Here is a 22363-nt window from a genome sequence, read left to right on the forward strand (position 1 = left end):
CTACTCAGGAGGCTGAGATCTGAGGATCACTGTTCAAAGCCAGCCCGGGCAGGAAAGTCTGTGAGACTCTTAGCTCCAATAAACCACTCAAAAACTGGAAGTGGCGCTGTGGCTCAAGTGGTAGAGCACTCGCCTTGAGCTGAAGAGCTGAGGGACAACGCCCAAGCCCAGAGTTCAAGTCTCATGACCGACAAAAAAAAAAAAAAAAAAAGAAACTAAGTTCTACTTAAGTCATAGAAAAATGAAATACAGTGAGTGATAGCTTTCTTCAAAAGCACTGTTCTGAGTTTACCTCTGTGAATGCTCCAATAAAGACAAGGAATCCAAGCAGCCCTTTGCAAACTTCAAGATTAAGCAAATTGTGAAACTTAGTATAAGGAAGAGGGAAATATAAAGAATTTTTTCATTTGAAAAACTATTAAACAATGGGATCCAAAAAATTACGATGAAATAATGAAGTTGTTTCATTTTTCTGTGTTACTTTTCTGCTTTTCTAGTAAAATTCTGGGGATATGAGGGAGTCCGGAAATAAAAAGCATCAGTTGAAAATTCTCATGTAAATATTGAAAATAATCTCAATGTTTCCCAATAGTATAACTGAGAAGAAATCTTTATTATCATAAGCTAGAAAGTGTTTGTTGTTTTCCTAACATTCAAAGGCATAAACGTTCACTGATAAGGATATGCTGAACATTCTCATCTATACTCAAAAACTGTATACCTTTAATCCTATACAAGCTGCATATTTCAATAGTCACTTCCAACTATGAATGACTCAGGCAGTGCATATCCTTTCCCCAAACACATGGCTATCAGCTGTGTTTCAGTTCCATGCTAATCCCTTGTTCACTTGTCATCATTTCCTTTGAAAGTTATATAACCATATCCATTCATTTGTTTTGCCAGTATGAACAACACACTAAGTCAAAATACTCAAGAGATTACTTAAATGTCTTCCTTCAAGAATATCAGAGATCTTGCTATTGTAGTTGACATTTATAAGTTGTTACATGAAGTAGACAATATAGAGGAAAGAACATGGCAAATTCAGGGCATTTCGGCGAGTTACCATCCTTTCTAGTCTCATCTTCCTTATCCATAAAATAAGAATAACTATAGAACCTTATGGATGCTATGAGAACTAAATGAACTAATGAACTGGAGACTGAAATTACTGCTTTTAATTATGAAGCTTTTGTATCATTCCAATAGGAGAATTATAGACAAGACAGGTATAATAATAGGCTTTTAGGACAACTGGTAAACTAACAATAAAGTGGTTCTGACCAACCTGAAGACAAAAAGAATATACTGTCTCCTCCCTTATTTCTCCCTAAGCAAATCAGAGAGAGAGAGAGAGAGAAGAATGAGAGAGAGAAGTATATATGTAACATATACAACAAGATAATCAAGCTACATTTTAATGTCAATTATACAATATAAAAACTAACAAATATACATACTATATTAAAACTCTTAGATAAGAGTATCTATGAAACACAGAATGTTTCAAAATACTATTCCATCTATGTGCTACTACATTAGCATTTACCACATTGTTTTGTTCTTTTGCTCTCTGTAATACTTCCTGAATAAATGTATGTGTTATGGTTTGAATATAAATATATCCACAGGCTAGTTCCCCAGCTGGTTGTGGTATTTTGGGAGGTGGTATTTTAGGAAGTCCCTACCTCCTAAAGTTGTAACCACCCTGGAGGAAGAAGGTTACTAGGTGTGTGCCTCTGAAGCACAGAACTTGTCCTGGGGGTTATACCTTTGTCTGTCTGTCTGTCTGTCTGTCTGTCTATCTGTCTCTCTCTCTCTTTGCGTCTTAGTTGCCATGAGGTGAGCAGTTCCACTCCAGTATTGCCTCAGGCTGCCTCACCACAGGCCTGTGATGGAGGCAAGCAACCATGGACTGAGACTTCTGAAACTGAGAGCCAAAATAAATCTTTAAGATGTTTCTCTTAGGTATTTTCCACAGAGATGAAAAAAATCTAACACCAAATGAATTAATATACTGGCTTACAAAATCAAAATCACTTTTCCATACAGCAACTTCACTCTCTAAGCTATAATTTTACATTGCTCTAAATGTTTGGTGGACTTTTCCAAACTTTACATTACCAAATTATGTTTAATGTGATGCTCTACTTCCTCTTGTCTACTATAAAAGTAACTTCAGTATATTTTGAATCATGTAAAAAAGAAACAACATTGTTTTCTAATTCTCTACCTAAAATGCTAAAACCAAGATATTGCTTCTCTCCCATCCCGACTTTGGGAGCTGGAAAAGAATGTGTGTTAGGAAAGCAAATACTCTAGGGCTTAATTACAAGATGTGCTAAGATATATCAAATAATATGTAAGACCAAGAAAAAAAATCCCATATAAAACAAGCAGAAAGGCATAAGAACAGTTATATTTTTAAATCTGCATTTCAAGTTTACAACCAGTATTTTACTTTTAAGTTATAACATTTATGAACATCAACAAATTTGCCAAATAGCAATTTTTTTATTTTTTATTGTGAAAATACTGTACGGAGGGGTTACAATTACATGGGCAAGATAGTGAGTACATTTCTTATCAAGCATTGTAGCCTCCTCCTTTGTTTACCCCTCCCATCCCTTCCCAACCTCCCCCCGCCCCCCCACCCAAACCTCCGCCCCCAATAGCAATTTTTTTAAATCTTATTACATTTAGTAGTCATTAGCAAATTACTAAAGTAGTTACATGCAAATTATTAAACAAGGCTAGCAAATGAGGGACAGAAAGAAAAATTCTACAAACTTCAGTTTTCCACAGGAAAAGTATGTTCACATTTTCTGTGCACAGACTACGACAGAGGTATTTCAGTTGACCTTAGATGTTAACAACTTAAAGTAATCCCCAGGTAATTCAGACTGTAAACCATAACATAATGTAATTCCTTTGCAATGTTATAAATTGCTTTATCCCTACAAAATAATGTGCATTAGATACCATACTGAATACCAATGTGTTGAAATTTTATTTAAAATCATGAATATATAATAAATCCATAAAAAATAGTAAGAAAAAAATAGTACTGACCTTAAAAAGTGTTACAGTGATTTCAATGTTTTCAGGAACAGGCCAAACAACAACACCACGGTATGGATTTTTTATTCCAGGTTGCCAGCTATGAGCCTACCACAATAAAAATGATAGCTTAAATTATTAAGTACAGGAAATGCAATGTTAATAATTAACAAAAGTATATTACCTTAGCTATCCATTAAATCTATAGTCTTCCTGAAACAAAAAATAGCCCAATAAAACTTTCTAAGCTCCTGCCATGACAGTTATAACACATGAAAGCTATAGATGGCTACAGCTTTAGATTACTATGTAATGGTTACTAATCCTAATACAAGCCTTTACCCCACCACCACACCACACACAACCAACAAAAGTATATGTGAAACAGATATCACATATTTTTAAAAATAACTATTTCTGATTAGGAAGCTATTTTTTCATTATGAAAAAACTTTAAAGCATTTTTTACTAAAAACTTCAATATTCATTTTTATTTGCTTTTTGAGAGTTGTGGTTTTGTTATTGTTGCATTTGATTTGTTTTTGCAATAGTCTCCCTATATAGTCAGAAACTTGCAATGGAACTGACCTGAAACTCAATATGACCTAAAGATGAAACTCCTGCCTCTGCCTCATCAGTGCTGAAATTACAGGCACGCATCATCACACCCAGCTAAATTCATTTTTTAAAAGAAAACACTAGGGCTGGGAAGGTGGCTCAGTGGTAGAGTGCTTGCCTTGCATGCATGAGGCCCTGGGTTCAATTCCTCAGGACCACATAAGCAGAAAAAGCGGAAGTGGCACTGTGGCTCAAGTGGTAAAGCACTACTAGCCTTGAGCTGAGGGTCAGGGCCCAGGCCCAGAGTTCAGGCCCCATGACCAACAAAAAAAAAAAAAGAAAAGAAAAAGAAAACACTAGCCAAATACATGATATGTTCATAGCCCCCAGCTACTTGGGAGTCTATCTGAGGGAAGATGATTACTTATAAGACCTGGGTCTCAAACAAAAAACAGTAACATAAATAAATAAATAAATAAAAGAAGGAAGACAGGGAAGTGAAATAAAAAAAGGGAGGAAGAAGAAAAGAAAGGAGGAAGGGAGGGACTAATTGTACACTTTGAGTTTAATTTTACCTTATGAAATTCCTCTTATGTGTACTATTTGGGCAAGTAAAGAATAGCAGTTTTTTTCCTGGTGATATTTTTAATATTTCTCATTTTGGATATTCTTTTTCCTTATAAAGGATCTTGATTGCCAAGATTTCCTAAGGAACCTCCAACTAATCTAAACATTGAGAATTATCACCAAGGATATTCCTTAGTAGCTTTTCTAATCAAAACTGGGCTGATAGAAGATAGTATACCAGGCATCCCAACTAAATCTTCATGTTTATATCCTATATGGATATGTTACGGTGATAATAAAAGTGAACACAGAATACTTCCTGTAAGTACAAGAATACTACAAATTAGCTACTATTCATTCGCTCATTGCCAAGCATTGTTCTAGACAATTGTGGAAAGCATTCTGCCTTAATGGAGTACATAGTGTAAGTGTAGGAAGAGACAAACAAAATAAGTAAAATATATAATTATGTTAGGTATAAATTAAAATGTTATGGAAAAATAGAGAAAGGATGGGGGGAATGTAGAAAAATTAGTTTTTAGGGGCTGAGAAGGTGGCACAGTGGTAGAGCTAGCCTTGAGCTGAAGAGCTGAGGGACAGCGCCCAGGCCCAGAGTTCAGGCCCCACAACCGGACCCAAAATAATAAATAAAATAAAATAAGAAAAATTAGTTTCTACATATTATTTTTCAAAAAGGTAGTCAGAAAAGGCTTCACTGATAATAATTTTTTAGAATTTTCTAAAGAGAAGAAACAGCAATTGGTGCTGATATATTTAGATAGCAAATAAGAATAATAGAACTGGATAGGTGAAAAGAAGAATAGTAGGAGATGAGGCCAAGAAAAATAATGATAGGCCTAGTCATATAAGGTCCTGATAGGCAATTGCAAAGATACTGGTTTTTATTTTGCAAGAGACAAAGAACTCACTGAAAGTTTTATAGGAATGATGATCTAAGCTATGTTTCTATAGGTTAAAGTGTTACAGAATAGGTTCCAGATGTAAGAACTACAATCCAGGGTAGAGTTGATAGTGATATGGCCTGGGATGATAGAAAAGTGGTACAGAATGGTCAAATTTTGTGGCTATTTTTACATTTTGTAGGTGGAGTCAGCCAAAAAAAATTTTTTTAATGAGCAAGTAGCCAAGGCTGACTCTAAAGCTTTTGCCCTAGCAACTAGAAGAAATTTACATGCCTGTAGGAGTGATAAGTTTAAAGAATTAGTACAGGTGCTCAGTTTTGCACACATTTTTAGTTGCCTATGTAGATATACAAGATAGATATGGGCATAAATTCTAAATTTGGGAGATTATCACAAAGATGTGATACTTAAACACTAAGAATGGATGTAATCCCAAGAAAGTGAGAACAGGTAGAGAACAAAGAGGTCCAAACACTGAGGCTTAGAGTGCAACATGAAATAGTGGAGGAAAAGTATCAGCAAAGGCATGTCAGATGATGTAGAAGACATACCAACAGCATGTAGTTTTCTGGATGTGTAGCAAGAAAAATGTTTTAAAGGGAACAATCATCCGCCATTAATAATTACACAAGTTTCAATGAAGTAGTTTAAGCACAAGCTTCATTAGAATGGATTTTGAAAGGGTAAGAGGAGATAATAAAGTATATTCAATCCCTCTGCATTGTTTTTACTGAAAAGGAAATAGTTACTGTTAAATGTGGAAAATAGTACCCAAAAAGATTTTTTTAAGAAGGAAAAAAAATACTCTTGTGGTAAAAGAAAATATCAAGTTGAGAGGGAAAAAAATAATAATACAGAAAAAGGAGAATTACAGTACTGAACAATATACAATGAGAACTCAGAAGCACGTTCCATTATAACACCAGAGTACAAGAGTATATAGATATACATCAGCAAACAGATTTTATGAATGAGTTAATTGCATACTAACTTGCCCAAGACTATATAAATAGGCAAAATATAGAACATAGGACATGAAAATGAGAAGGAATCAAGATTACAGAAATTTAGACTCATGAAAATTAGTTTAAATGCCAGCAAATGGTAGAAGTTTAACAAAATATCCAATTCATAGATTATCAATAATTCATTCTCTATTCTCTCTCCATTTTCCTCAATTATGAAGTTTCAAGACACTACAAGAGACACCACAAGAGACTTGGTATATTATACCCAAAAGTAAATAACTAAATTTTGCTTATTAAAACTATCTCCCGAGATTTCTGTTTCCCTATTTCCATGCTTGTTAGCCCTAGAATACTATACAAAATAATCTCGTTTTTGAAATAGGCATTTCTGCCCACCACCTTAACTATCCTTAATCAAAACTCTAATCAATGAAAGGGATGATATTGATCAAGATTCACTGTACTAATAAACTGAATGTTAAAATCCATTTGTACAAGTAAAGATAAAAAATAAAGAAAAATAAAAAGATACATTTGTATTCACAAACTGATGTTGAATTGAAACCCCTGTGTACAACTAAAGATAAAAAATAAAATTAAAAATTTTAAAAATCCCTCCAATCTGTATAGATGTGAAAACTTATGATCACATACAGTGATGTTAAATAAAGCTATGAAGACTCTTCAAACCTCCCATAATTATGTTTTCATAGCCTCCCCACATAATAACAACTTAGAGATTCACTGAATCTCTTTCATTATCCACAGCAGAGAGGATAGAGTATGTGTGTAAAAGTCTCAATGAAAAAAAAAAAATGAAGAATTTCAGACATGAAAATATCCTTTGGAAATCTAATCCAGCCCTGATAAGGAAACTGAAGCAAGTAAAGAAAAAATGTCTTATCTGAAGTAATAGTAGTAATCAATAGGAGAACCTCCAACTTCATTATTCAGATGAAGTTCTTCAGTCAACCTATATACTCTCTGATTCACTACAGTCAAGTAAACAGCCTTCACCTTAAAAAGTTAACATTTCTGTGTATGACACCAGGGGTCAAAGTGGAAATCTTCCAACAAATGGGTAGATCCAAGAGATAGTAGTTTCAGATACTTTCCTCAGGAACTCTAATGCCTAATCTAAATTACTTCTTTAAATTTCAGTCTTGGAGAAGTTCAATTAAGTTAGAACTTTGGCTTTCTGGTTATTCCTTTCATACTTGTAAAATCTGGCTTAGTTAAGATACTGTAACAGTATTAATTAGTCAAAGTAGAGTAGCTGACAATGAATAGTTGTCATTACCTAACTATTATATACTAGATAGAAAATAGAAAGACCAGCCAGGCGCCGGTGGCTCACGCCTGTAATCCTAGCTACTCAGGAGGCTGAGATCTGAGAATCGCGGTTCAAAGCCAGCCCAGGCAGGAAAGACCGTGAGACTCCTATCTCCAATAAACCACTAGAAAGCCGGAAGTGGCGCTGTGGCTCAAGTGGTAGAGCGCTCGCCTTGAGCTGAAGAGCTGAGGGACAGCGCCCAGGCCCAGAGTTCAAGCCCCATGACTGACCAAAAAAAGAAAAAAAAGAAAGAAAGAAAATAGAAAGACCAGTAAATGTTGGGTTTGTTTTTTTTTTTTTGGTTTTTTGGGTTTTTTTTTGCCGGTCATGGAGCCTGAACTCTGGGTCTGGGCGCTGTCCCTCAGCTCCTCAGCTCAAGGCTAGCGCTCTACCACTGAAGCCACAGCGCCACTTCCAGCTTTTTCTGTTTATGTGGTGCTGAGGAATAGAACCCAGGGTCTCATGCATGCAAGGCACGCACTCTACCGCTGAGCTACCTTCCCAGCCCTACCAGTAAATGTTACTGGAGAAATCAAGGACATAAAAAAAGAGTCCTAAACTAGAATAATCTAGCTTTTTCAATCTAGATTGAATAACACAGAATTAAATTAAAAATAGCTCTCATAAGAAACATCCAATTGAGCAGCTCCCCGCCGCCCAGCGCACGGCGGGCTGGCATGGGCCCGGGGAAAGCGGAGCAGGTCTGAGTGTCGCAGCAAAGCACCTTCCCAGAATCGGGAGGAGGAGCCAGCAAGGATAGGCCCAGGAATAATGGTGTCCAAAGAGGAACAAGCAACGAAAAACCTTGATGTGGAAAATACTCACCAGGAAAATGAAAACAAGGAAGAAAAGGAGCAAGTTGCTACTAAAAAGGAGCCCTTGGCTCAGCCTTCAGAAGCCGGGGTTCCTAGAGGGAATCGCAGGCGATTCCGTGTTAGGCAGCCCGTCCTGCACTATAGATGGGATCTGATGCATAGGCTTGGAGAGTCCCAGGCAAGGATGAGAAAAGAGAACATGGAAAGGTTTGGAGAGGAGGTGAGACAGCTCATGGAAAAGCTGAGGGAGAAGCAGTTGAGCCATAGTTTGTGGGCAGTTAGCACCGACCCCCTCCACTATGACCACCATGATGAGTTTTGCCTTATGCCCTAAATCCTGAATCTTGATGTGTTCCCTCAAGTTAATTGCGAGAGACCCCTGCTTCCTAAAACTACATGTTTGTGATGTACTCTTGTAAATCTTTTGATGTTCCTTGTGGATCTCCTATTACCAGCTTCTAATTGAATGTTGTGTTTTTGACCCCGTCTGTAAGAATTTTGTTAGCCGGAGAATTTATCTATTGCATGGAAAGATGCTCATTATATATTATGAAGTTAATAAAGCAATTTTAAAAAGCAAAACAAAAACAAAAACAAAAACAAAAACAAAAACATCCAATTGTTCTAACCAAAGGAAACAGTAAGTCAGCTTCTTAAGGAATTAATACAAAAAAAAAAAAGCAAACCATTAGTCAATATCAACACTATGAGAAACTTGATCAGTTTTCATAGAGTCCCTGATCAGTTTTCATACAGAGTAATTAAAAAGATTTCCCTAAGCCGGGAGCCTGTGGCTCACGCCTATAATCCTAGCTACTTAGGAGGCTGAGATCTGAGGATCCTGGTTCAAAGCCAGACTAGGCAAGAAAGGCCATGAAACTCTCATCTCCAATAAACCACCAGAAAACCAGAAGCGGTGCTACTGTAGCTCAAGGGGTAGAGCGCTAGCCTTGAGCTGAAGAGTTGAGGGACAGCGCTCAGGCCCAGAATTCAAGCCCCACGACTAACAACAACAACAAAAAAGATTTCCCTAGAAAAGAACCACACACAGAAACACATACACAGTTATTTACTACCTTAGAATAGTTTGAAAAGGTTATTTAATAATCTAATGATTATACTTAACATATTTATAATTTGGTCAACATCCTAAGAATTAGGATGTATTATCCACATCCCTCTATATAGTTTTTATATAGATCTTCTGGCAACTCCAGAGGCAGGCTTAGGAAAAACTCAATATTCCCCAATTTATGGTACTAACTCTATAAAATGCCTGTTTTTTTAATTATTTCATGTAATACCTTAAAAGACTGGTTCTTAGTTAAAAGTCTAGTATGAAACAAAATAAAAAATAAGCACTAAATTTTTACTTTCCATAGTACCATTTAAACAAATTTTTTTTTCCATTTAAACAAATTTTTGTAAAGAAAATTGTTTTCCATTTGGAATTTTCCCATCTCTGCAAATTTAAATTTAGAAAACAGGACTTAACAGAAAGTATGCTGCTATAATTTTTCAATTCTATTAGATTTACCATGCTTCTTTACATCACATTATTATATTGAAAATAATTTAAGTATATTACAAATCAATCGCAGCCTTGCAAAGTTGTTGCTATAAATCATATGACTTAAAGAGGAGGGGAAGCTGCATATTGTATTGTTTACCCATAGTAATTTTTTTCATAGATAAACATACTATGTATAAGTGCTAATAAGTGTAACATATTGTCAGTTTTCATAAGCTTTGTAAAGTACACTTATATTTCTAGAAAAAGACCAATAAGCCAGGCACCAGTAATCCTAGCTACTCAGGAGGCTGAGGATGGCGGTTCAAAGCCAGCCTGGGCGGGAAAGTCCACAAGACTCTTATCTCCAATTAACCACCAGAAAACTGGCAGTGGCATGTGGCTCTAGTGGTAGAGTGCTTATCTTGAGGTGAAGAGCTCAGGAACAGCGCCCACAACCCACAAAATAAAAAAAGCACAATAATTCTAAAGTTTAGTCGTCCTTCAGTATCTGTGAGGGACTGGATTCCAGGACGCTCTGGATACCAATACCAAAACCTGCACATGCTCAAATTGTTTATGTAAAAATAGTCTAGTATTTGCATATAACCTTTGCATATAACCGAAATACTATGGAACGAGTTGTTAATTGTATACTTAGGGAATAATGACAAGGAAAAAAATCTACATATCAATATAGTCACAATTTTTTCCTCAAATATTTTCAACCAATAGTTTGTTTAATCCACAGATGTGGATGCATAAGGCAAGTTGTATGCAGAAAGACGCTGAAATATTAATAGAATTACAACTGGAAAATGAATTTAACCAGAAGTAATTTCCTTGTGGAACCCGTAATTTCCTTGTGGAACCCAGAAATAATAACAACTTTAAAAGGAGGACTGATAGAAAAAAACAATGAGCAGGAAGATAGTGATAGGAATTAATATATGTGTATGGTCATGAAAGTAGCATTAATAAGCCCTACTAAACAATGTAAAATAAAGGAAGATATGAAAAAAGTAATAGAAGTAGTGAATTTGATCAAAGTAATTATGTACATTATGAAAAATGCCACAATAAAACTCCTTTGTACAATTAATATAATTAAATGAGAAAGTGAAAAAAGTAATTTCTCCTAGAAAGTATTTAATTCTGAGAAAAATCAACCTGTAGCCTCATATATTTATATTTATATTTGGATTCAAACAAAATTGAATACTCTATGAAAGAGAATCTACACCAATCAGAAAAGTTATCTGAATGGCTTGTAAAAACACAATTAAGTAACAAATTATATTTAACATTAAAAAGAGGTACTATAATTGATGTACTATTTGAAATATTTCATTACATTTCCTAATTTTCTTCTTATTTTTTTTTGTTTTTCCTGGTCCTAGGGCTTGAACTTGGGGCCTGGGTACTGTCCCTGAGGTTTTGTTTGTTTGTTTGTTTGTTTTTCTCAAGGCAAGCGCTCTACTACTTGAGCTACAGTGCCACTTCTGGCGTTTTTAAGTAGTTTATTGGAGATAAGAGTCTCACACTGTTTCCTGCCTGGGCTGGCTTCAAACCATAATCCTAAAAAACTTTAGAATTATTGTGCTTTTTCTAGAAACATAAAATGTGTTTTATTTAAAAAGCTTATGAATATAGTTTTAGGGAATAATGACAAGGAAAAAAATCTACTTATCAGTATAGTCACAATTTTTTCCTCAAATATTTTCAACCAATCGTTTGTTTAATACACAGATATGGATGCATAGAGCAAACTGTATGCAGAAAGACGCTGAAATATTAAGAGAATTACAACCGGAAAATGAATGTAGATATTGTAGCTGAGTAGCTAGGATTGCAGGTGTGAGCCACCAGTGCCCAGTTCCTAATTTTCTTATTATTATCTAATCAAAAGGGGAGAAAATGGTTTCTATTGGTAGCTAATAACATTCAGGGTTCATTCTAAAGTCTATACGTATGTCATATAGTTATCTATTATACACAATCAATAACTTTATCCTGGGTCATTTTCCACAAAAGCTTAAGGCTACATCAGCAACACTGATTAGATTCTAAGTCTATTTTAAAAATTCTTTCTTATGTAAATGGATAAGTATTCAATTATAATGTATCCTTTAAAGAAAATGTTCATGATGTAAACATCTTCATTTCCTGGAAGAGGTGCTTGAAATTTCTTAAAACTTAAGAAACCTACTTTATTCCCAGAATTCCCTTCCTAGGTATATGCTAAAGTGAAATAAAAATAACTTTCCCTCAAAATACTTGAAGAATAATGTTTATACCAGCTTTGTTAACAACAGTAAAAAAGAAAAAGAAAATAAATGTTCATCAACCAGGAAACATATAATCAACTCGTATGTTCACATAATAAAATACTACTCAACAATAAAGTAAAATCTACCCCAAAACACAAGGGCATGAATAAATCTCAAAAAAAGTATTTGATTGATCAAAATACATTGTACTTATAAACTGTACTTACAATTGACTTGTGAAATTGAAATCCCTTTGTATAACTAATTTTTTTTAATGTGCCCACTGATTCACACCTGTAATCCTCATTATTTAGGTGGCTGAGATCTGAGGACCACAGTTTAAAGCCAGGAACGTCCATGAGATGCAAATGTTCAATTAATCATCAAAAAGACAAAGTGGAGCTGTAGTGTAAGAGATACAGTGCCAGTCTTAAGCAGAAAAATCAAGGACAGCTCAGGCCCTAAGTTTAAGCCCAAGACAGAACACACACACACAAAATACCAAAAAATACTGAACACAAGAGATCAGACTTCATATAGTAGTACTATACAATAGGTACGATATCATTGTACTATTTTATATGAAATTCAAAAACAGACAAAACAGAAAACAAACCAATGCTTGTCTCTGAGGGAAATGACTGAAGAACAATTGAAAAAGATGATGAAAATTATTCATATATTGGTAGAAGTAATTGGTACTTACACAAGTATATTGAATGATTAAAGCCTATCGGTTGTACAGAACAATAAAAGTAAAATAGCTCAATAAAAATACAACGATGCCAGGCATGGTGAAATATACTTTACAATCCCAGCATTTGGGAAGCAGAGGCAGGATTGTGAGTTTGAGGCCAGCCTAGTCTGCAAAGCATGTCTGTGCCTCAAAACAAACAAAAGAACAAACTTGAAACAATGCTCTTAATTTAAAAAAAATTCAAAACAAAAAAAACACCTTTTTTTTTAATGTAATACTTGTTTTGGCAGTTTGAACTCAAGGCTTTATGCTTACTAGGCAGACACTCTACCTCTTAAGCCATAGTCCAAATCACATCTTTTTCTTTATTTTATAAAACTCAACCACCAATAAATATGATTATTGTATACTGTACAATAACAACTAATAAATATACTTATGATTACTATCTCCTGTAAGACTGCCAATGAGTTAGCATTTGGTGAGGGATTCTTACTGCATTTTCACACAGTTTAAAGCAGAAGAGCAATATGCAATGAACTCTTGTCATGCCACCCTTTTAAAGATATCTATTTCCATTCATGAGGAAGAAGCCCTCAAGGCCTAATCACTTCTTGAAGTTGTCACCTTTAAAGGCCCCATCTCCTAACACTATCATACTGGTAACACCTAAAATTTGAGACACATTCACTATTAAGTCCAAGAGTAAAATTCAATTATTTGACTCTCACTTTAGTAAGTACAGTTAAAAGATTTCAAGACAAATCCACTTTCAGTATATTAGCTAAAAATAATAGTAATTTAAAAATAAAATTAAAAACCAAAGACCAACTAATAGTTTAAAATATTCTATAATGGGATCAGAAAAGCTTAATAATTTAGCTGAATTCAACTAAATTACTGAAATTTAAGAAATAAATTTCTGGGTAAGAAATTTACAAAACACACTAACCTTAGAAGACTTTCTTCGGCTTCTTCTTGTCCAAACTACCACCAGTTTATCTGGTTGCCTGTCAAATAGGAAAATCTAAGTTAGTAAAGTTTCGTTTTAGCACTTTTTAAAGGCCTAAAATGTCATTTGCTTTAAATTACATGGTAGTACTCTTAAAATAAAACTCTATATTCAAATACAGTCGATGCTAAAATGAGATCTAATTTAAATGACTAATATGTCCTTCACACACATTTTAAAAAGCATGCTAATTTATTGGGACAAACCAAGCAAAATATACTAAAAGCAAAGAGGGCATAGAATGATCTATTTCAAATTCTGAAAGAAAAACCCACCAACCTAGATTACTGTATCGAGTATTGTTAACCAGAATATTGGGAAGTTTTGTTTTATAATAAACAAAAACTAAAGGAATTCATAACCACTAAGCCAGAACTATAGAATATATCTAAAAAGATTCTAAACATAGAAGAGGAAAGTAAATACAACCAAAAAAATTTAAGAATAAAGTTCACTAGAATAGAAGATAAACAAATAAGGAGTAGGGAAGAATCAAACATTTAAAAACAACAATGTGGTAAGAACTACTACATATTGCTTAATAATAACTCTGAATTTTTTTTATTTATTTTATTTTTTTTCAGTCATAGGGCGCAACTCTGGGCCTGGGCACTGTCCCTCAGCTCTTCAGCTCAAGGCTAGCGCTCTACCATTTGGGCCACAGTGCCACTTCTGGCTTTTTCTACCTATGTGGTGTTGGGGAATTGAACCCAGGGCCTCATGCATTCAAGGCAAGCACTCTACCACTGAGCTACCTTTCCAGCCCCAATAACTCTATTAACTGTTGATTCTCCAATCAAAAGACACACAATGGACAGTGCCAGTGGATCATACCTATAATCTTAGCTACTCAGAAGGCTGAGATCTGAGGATCATGGTTCAAAGTCAGCCCAGGAAGGAAATTCTGTGAGAATTTTATCTCCAATAAACAACCAGAAAACAAGAAGTGGTGCTGTGGCTCAAGTGGTAGAGCGCTAGCCTTGAGCTGAAGAGCTGAGGGACAGTGCTCAGGCCCAGAGTTCAAGCCCCATGGCAGACAAAAAAAAAAAAGACACAGAATGGTAGAATGGATTAAAAACTCAATTATTGTTTCCTATTTGAATCACATTTCCTATAGGAATCACAACTCAAAGCTTAAAATGAAACAAAAGAAAATAATATTACCATCAAATAGAACCTGAGAGCAAGAAGGAATCTCTACATTCAAGAAGGAATCTCTACATTCATATCTGACAAAGCAGTCTCCAAAATTAAACAGAAAAGATAAAGCAAGGCACTTCATTTTGATAAAGGGAGCAATCCATCAAGAGGATATAATTATTGTAAACATATATGCCCTAAACATTAGTACATCCCATTTTATTTTTAAAAAACTACTGAACAGGGCTGGGAAGGTGGCTCAATGGTAAAATGCTTGCCTTCCATGCATGAGGCCCTGGGTTCGATGCTTCAGCACCACATAAGCAGAAAAAGGCAGAAGTGGCATTGTGGCTCAAACGGTAGAGTGCTAGCCTTGAGCTGAAGAGCTGAGGGGCAGCATCTAGGCCCAGAGTCCAAACCCCATAACCAACCAAACAAACAAACCAACCAATAAATAAATAAATAAATAAACACTACTGGACAGAAAGCACAGATACATCCAACATAATAAAATAGTGGGTAACTTTAATAATTCACTCTCGTTAATAGATAGGCTATCCAGACCAAAAAAAAAAAATCAACAAAGAAACTTCAGAATTAAATGACACTATAGATAAAATGGTCTTAATAGACATATACAGAATATTCCACCAAACTTTCTCTGAAACAATATATTTTAGGATATAAATCAACTCTTGACAAAAAACTGAAATAACTTACTATATTTTATCAAAATACAATGGAATAAAACTAGAAATCAATAGCAAAAGAAAACTACCTAAAATATTCAAACATAGACACTGAACATTACATTGGTGAATGATCAGTATCATTAAAGAAATGAGGATGGACTTGAATTTTATACAACCAATCGAACACATTTTACCAGAATCTTTTGAATACAACAAAGGGAGTTCTAAGAGGAAAATTTATGTCTGTAAGTACCTAAAAGAAAATCAAAGAGGAGCCAGGTACCTCCTAATAATGTCTGTAATCCTAGATACTCACTCTGGAGGCTAAGATCAAGAAGATCTCAAGTTGAAGCCAGCGATATGAAAAGTTTGTTAGTTCTCACATGAACAAATAGCTGGACACAGTGATGGGCACAAATCATCACACAGTTACACAGAAGACTAAATCAGGAAGTCAGTGGTTCCAAGGCCTGCTAGGCCAATCTCAACAGAAAAAGCTAGGGCAGTACTGCACATATCTCATCCCAAAAAGTAGGACTGTAGTCCAAAGTCAGCCTAGGTAAAATGTGAGATGCCATTGGAAGGGTTCAGACTTCCAAATAGTATCTTGGTTTCACTGTTATTGGTTTCTTCTTCTTTTTTTTTTCTTTTTTTTTGTCAGCCATGGGGCTTGAACTCTGGGCCTAGGCACTGTCCCTCAGCTCTTCAGCTCAAGGCAAGCGCTCTATCATTTGAGCCACATGCCACTGCCAGTTTTCTGGTGGTTTATTGGAGATAAGAGTCTCACAGACTTTCCTGCCCGGGCTGACTTTGAACCACAATCCTCAGATCTCAGCCTCCTGAGTAGCTAGGATTACAGGCAGGAGCCACCAGAGCCCGGCTCTTTTTTTTTCTTTTTTTTTTTAAATAAAGCTATATACAGATTGTGAATTAACAAAATAAATTTCTAAATGTAAAAATGAAAAAAGAAAAACCGACATTAGGTTCAAAAATAACCAGAGTAAAAACAGCTGGAGGTAGAGTATGGCTCAAATGATAACAGTGCTTACTTCCTGCCTAATAGACACAGAGAGCCCTCAACTCAACAAAAATCAAAGAGGATTCTGTTGTGAAGGCTCATGGCTATTAATTTTAGCTAAGACTGGGAGGATTGTGGTTCCAGGCCAGCCCAAGCAAAAGAGGTTAACAAGCTCCCTAGCTAAACAGAAAAAAATAAAAATTTGAGTATGGTGGCACATACCTGGCAAGAAGTAAAACTAAAGTCCAGATCAGACCAGGCAAAAAGGCAAAACCCTACCTCAGTAACTTGAGAAAGAACAGGAGGCATGGCTCAAGTGGTAGAACACATGCCTAGCAAGTATAAAGTCCTGAGTTCAAACTCTAGTACCAGAAAAGAAAGATTGAGGGGCTTGGGGGGGGGGGGAGAGAAAGAGAGAGAAAGAGAGGGAGATGGAGAGAGAGAGAGAGGAAGAGAGAGAGGAGTTCAAGGCAAGCCAGAGCAAAAAGTTAGCAAGACACTACCTCAAAAAGCAAGCTTGGGAGCACCCACACTGCCCTCTTCCCCATAATTCCACATCTAGGCATGTGGTCCCAAGCCTCCAAAGACCTGTCGAAGCAGGTCAAGCTTCACCTGTGATTACTTCAGGCAAATGGAAATAAGGAATGATCACAGGAGAACTGGAGCTACCACACAGTGAGCATCCCATACCTACTGCTGTTAATACAGTGTCTCTACTCTTGTGTGTTCTAAACAGATAGTGACACAATATGCATTATGACATGCCCAAAGATATTAATCACAGCCAAATAATCCATAGGGAGGTTACACTATGGTGTGTAGCTAGAATCAAAGCCAACATTATGTAACATACTAGTACCCTCAAGACATATCTTCAGGAGAAAGCTGCTTACTAAGAAGTCTCCTGATAAAACTGTCTGTTCATTAGAGCTCAAATCGCAGTGTAGGACAATAAATATGAAAAAAGCCAAAGCAGTAGGATGCCTTCAAAAGAACTCTGATATTCCAAACAATTTTAAATGGATGAAAAATTTGATAAAGAATTTTAAAGAAGCTGGCACAGGAGTGGCACATCTGTAGTTCTAGTTTTTCAGAAGGCTGAGATCCAGAGGACTGGTTTGGAGCCAACATGGAAAGAAAAGTCCTCAAGACTGACTTCAATTAACCAGCAAAATGACACTACGAAGACATGGTTCAAGTGGTGGCTGAGCAAATACGAAAGTTCTGAGTCCAAATATTGGTACTAGCCAAAAAAATAAAATAAATTATAAAATAGCACAATGAAATCCAGGAGAATACAGATAGTTAGGAAGATAATACAGGTTATTAATGAAAAATTATGTAAAAAGAGATTCTAAGAAGAACCAAACTCAAAAAATACAGTTGAAGGACTCAACAGATTAAAGTGGAACAAAGAATATTTGAACTTGAAAAGGTCTTCTGAAATATCTTAGTCTGACAAAAACAAAACAAAACAAAACAATATGCTGCCTACAAGAAACCCATTTCACCAGTGTAAAGTGAAAGGATGGAAAATGATACTCTATTCAAATCAAAACAATATAAGCAGAAGTAGCTATACTTTTATCTGACAAATAGACTTCAAGAGTAATGGATGGAAGTGGAAGATATTAAGTGAAATAAGCCAGACATAGAGAGAAACGTGATGCATATCCTCAGGTGGAAGCTAAAAAAGTTGACTAAGAGTAGAACATTAATTACTGGGGATTGGGAAGGCTTGGGGAAGGGCAGAAATGGGGAGACTGGACTTGATTAATGCATGTTGTATGCATGGGATGAAATATCACACTGCTGTTTATATGTGTATATATATATGTATATATATATATATATATATATACACACACACACACATATATCATTAACATATCTTAATAAAATAAGAAATAGCTAACATTGCAGCAATGCCTGAAAGTCCCATCTAAGGAGAAAGTAGATGCAGGACAATCACAGGCTTAGGTCAGCCTGAAAAATAAGCTAAAAAGCAAGCTGAGCACTAGTGGCTCACTCCTGTAATCCTAGTTGTTGGGAGGCAGAGATGAGAAAGATTAAGATTCCAGGCCAACCTAGGCGGAAAAGTTCATGACGCCCCATATCTCAACTAATAGCTCGGTGGAATGGTGCACATCTGTCATCCCTGTTCTTAAAAGGAAGCCTAAAATAGGCAGGTTGTGGTCCATGAATACACTCAGGCAATTAAAAAAAAAAAGGGGGGGGGACAGGAGATATAGTAAATCATTCTGCTTTTCAAACACTAGGCCCTGTATTCAAACTTCAGTACTATCCCCCCCTAAAAAAAAAAAACCTGAAAATCTTCAAATAAATAACCTGAGTATCTAGAAAATATAAGTGGAAAAAATGCAGTCCAATACCAGCCAAGGTGAAAAAGCATGATACCTAACCAAAAAAGGGATAGGGGTGTGGCTTAAGTGGTAGAGCACTTACTTGGTCTGAGACTCTGCAAAAAGTCAGACTAGAAATATGACTCAAGTAGTAGAGTCTTAGGTGTGAGGGAAAAAGCCAAGTGAGATCACAAGGTCCTGAGTAATGGAATGGTTAGATTTCATCAAAGCCTATTATGCATTGTGGAAATTTATACTAATTTTTATAATTATAATTATAGCCTATATTTAACTGGCCCTGTGTTCCCATGACATGCAAGGTAAGAACTATATTCTTCAATATTGGGTGTGTGTGTGTGTGTGTTTCAGATCTTCGCTTTACTATTTATACCTGTAAGATCAGGATATTGGATTCAAGTAGATTCTGAGTATATTCTTTCGTTCGTCTGCCTTCCAAGTGTGTGTGTGTGTGTGTGTGTGTGTGTGTGTGTGTGTGTGTGTGTGTGTGTGTGTGTGTGTGTGTGTGTGTGTGTGTGTGTGTGTGTGTGTGTGTGTGTGTGTGTGTGTGTGCGCGCGCGCGCCAGTCCACGTGTGTGTGTGTGTGTGTGTGTGTGTGTGCGCGCGCGCGCCAGTCCACGGGCTTTGAACTCAGGGCCCAGGAACTGTTACTAAACTTTTGTGCTCAAGGCTAGTGTTGTACCATTTTGAGCCACAGTGTCATTTTTGGCATTTTGGTAGTTAATTGAAGACAAGAGTCTCACAAACTTTCCTGCCAGAGCTGGCATTGAACAGAGATTCTCAGATCTACTCAGCCTCCTGCATAATTAAGATTACAGATGTGAGACACAGATGCTAAGTTATCAATACTTTTCTGTTGTTGTTTTGTTTTGTTCTTTAAAATACTTCACTATCTTCTAACTATACAACATTTAAGTCTTTCATAGGCGGCATCTTCATCAAATCCCAAACATTGTTTCAAGTTCTTGATACTCATCTCACCTTATGCCCTTCTTTGGGTCCTAATCTGAGCTGATTATTCTTACTATGCTTCCAACACTTCTATTTTCAAACTCTGTATTCTCTATATTAAAATTATGCATTGTTTCTATCTTTACCACTAGTCTACACTACTTTATCGAACTCATATATCTTTGTATTCCTATCAACTAATAAAAATCCAGTATAAGGTAAAAGGGCCAATAAGTATTTACTGCTGAATAGAATGAACCTTAAGTTCCATTCAGGAATTCTCAATTGGTTAGTAATTGATGAGGTCCAACTAAAATCAAAGCTATAAAATACATCCTCTCTGCAGCTTATTGGAACTTTGTAGGGGCCCTTATGTTGGGTATACATTAAAGCTACCTAAAAAGTTCTTTTTGTTTTTTTAATTTTATTTTTGGTGCCAATCCTGGGGCTTGAACTCAGGACCTTGGAACTGTCTCTGAGTTTCTTTTGCTCAAGGCTAGCATTCTACCACTTGAGCCACAGCCTCACTTCTGGCTTTCTGGTAGTGCAATGGAGATAAGTCTCAAAGACATCCAAATCATGATTACAGGCTTATGGGTGTGAGCCAGCGGCGCCTGGCTCAGCTTTTATTTTTATCTTTTTAATGATTCTGGGTTTTAAACTTAGAGCTTCATCTTACTGGGCAGGTGTTCTACTACTGAGCCATGCCTCCAGCTCTTTTTTGCACTGGTTATTTTTGAGATATGGTCTCACCTCCTGCCCACGTATATACCTGGACAGAGAATGTATTTTTCACTTACTATCACAGCTAGTATGACAGGTACATGGCAGCACACCTAGGTTCTTCCACACTTTTCTGCCTAGGCTACTCTAGAACCGCAGTCCTCTGGATCTCAGCATCCCATGTACCAATGAGACAGAAGAATGCCATTGCAGTTATTGGTTAAGAAGTCTCACATGTATGACCAAACTGAGATGTTCCTGATCTCAGTCTCCCTAGTAGATAGATAGGCCTGAATCATCAGCATCCAGCTACCAGGAAAGCTTTTTAAAAATGCTGATGCTGGTGCCGGTGGCTCACACCAGTAATCCTAGCCACTCAGGAGGCTGAGATCTGAGGATGGCAGTTCAAAGCCAGCCCAGGCAGGAAAGTCCATGAGACTCTTATCTCCAATAAACCACTAGAAAACCGGAAGTGGCCCTGCAGCTCAAGTGGTAGAGTGCTAGACTTGAGCTGAAGAGCACAGGGACAGGGCCCAAGCCCTGAGTTCAAACCCCACAACCAATCAATAGATAGATAGATAGATAGACAGACAGACAGACAGACAGACAGACAGACAGACAGACAGACAGACAGACAGATAGATTAGATAGATAGATAGATAGATAGATAGATAGATAGATAGATAGATAGATAGATAGATAGATAGATAGATAGATAGATAGATAGATAGATAGACAGATAGATACTGATGCCAGGCTGGGAAGGTCGCTCAGTGGTAGAGTGCTTTGCCTTGCATGCATGAGGCCCTGGGTTCAATTCCTCAGCACCACATAAGCAGAAAAAGCCAGAAGTGGCACTGTGGCTCAAGAGGTAGAGCACTACTAGCCTTGAGCTGAAGAGTTGAGAGACCTCACCCAGGCCCAGAGTCCAGACCCCAGACCAACAAAAACAAAAAACACAAAAACAAAAGAAACTGATGCCTACATTTCTGCCCTAGAGAAGCTCATTTAATTTGTTTGGTATACAGGATTTTAAAAACTTCACAGATTATTTTAAAGGTGTACCCTTGGCTGAGGACTGCTGGTAAACAGGTAGTGGGCAATCCCAACACCTCCTGACTCGAAACATCAGTGAGGCATTGCCTAAGATGAGAATGAGACTGTCTCCTTCCTCTACAACATCCTCCAGAGTTACTTTAACTCTTAACCTCCTTCTAACGGGACTCAGCACCCTTCCTCCTTCAATCCAGTTAGTACTTCAGAAAAGGAGAGGTTTCTGGTGTTTTTCTTTCTTCTTTTCTTTTTTTTTTTTTTAGCATAAAAAGGGCAGGAAATTGTATGGCAGGTATATAAACACTGTATTTGGCAATGTACTCAGAGATAAACTTTTTTTGTGACTCTAAATCATATTCATATTTTAAATGTCCCCCTAAGGACAGGGATGTAGCTTAGTGGCACAAGACCTGCATAGCATGCACAAAATCCTAGTTTGAGTCCCAAACTAGGGGGGGAGAAAAAGGTCTCCTCTAAAAATAGAAACAGGTCCAACTTGATATTATGAGGATTATGAAGAGCAAAATAAAGCAGTATGTTCTAAAATAAAATAATATATTCTTGGCAGAACAGAACTAATAACCACACAATTGGCTGGCCATAATTAATATTTTAAGCATCCGTGCTCTGCTACAAAAGAGCCATTAAATATTTACAAATGTACTCAAAGGGAAAAGGGGCCACAGCAA

The 22363-nt window shown here is 36.4% G+C and overlaps 2 protein-coding genes across 2 annotated transcripts in view; one reads left to right on the top strand and one right to left on the bottom strand.

Moving 5' to 3' along the window:
* Positions 1 to 22363, bottom strand: part of LOC138835934 (EH domain-binding protein 1-like) — a gene marked incomplete at its 3' end in the record, with an annotated part of 252863 nt that overhangs the window by 180348 nt on the left and 50152 nt on the right. Inside the window, exons 3-4 of the mRNA XM_070034500.1 lie at positions 13657 to 13714; positions 3076 to 3171 (exon numbers count right to left, since the gene is read on the bottom strand). Of these exons, the coding sequence (XP_069890601.1) occupies positions 3076 to 3171; positions 13657 to 13714 (154 nt within the window). The remainder of the gene's footprint in view (positions 1 to 3075; positions 3172 to 13656; positions 13715 to 22363) is intronic.
* On the top strand, positions 8169 to 8561 carry LOC138835923 (protein BEX1-like). The gene has a single exon (XM_070034494.1). The coding sequence runs from the start codon at positions 8184 to 8186 to the stop codon at positions 8559 to 8561; it is 378 nt and encodes a 125-aa protein (XP_069890595.1). The 5' UTR covers positions 8169 to 8183.

Source organism: Dipodomys merriami, unplaced genomic scaffold, assembly GCF_024711535.1.
Source record: "Dipodomys merriami isolate MVZ:Mamm:240054 unplaced genomic scaffold, mDipMer1.0.p SCAF_242, whole genome shotgun sequence".
Classification (NCBI taxonomy): domain Eukaryota; kingdom Metazoa; phylum Chordata; class Mammalia; order Rodentia; family Heteromyidae; genus Dipodomys; species Dipodomys merriami.

Excerpts from the sequence above, each read along its gene's own strand:
- LOC138835923 (XM_070034494.1), top strand. The coding sequence starts at position 8,184 with ATGGTGTCCAAAGAGGAACAAGCAACGAAAAACCTTGATGTGGAAAAT.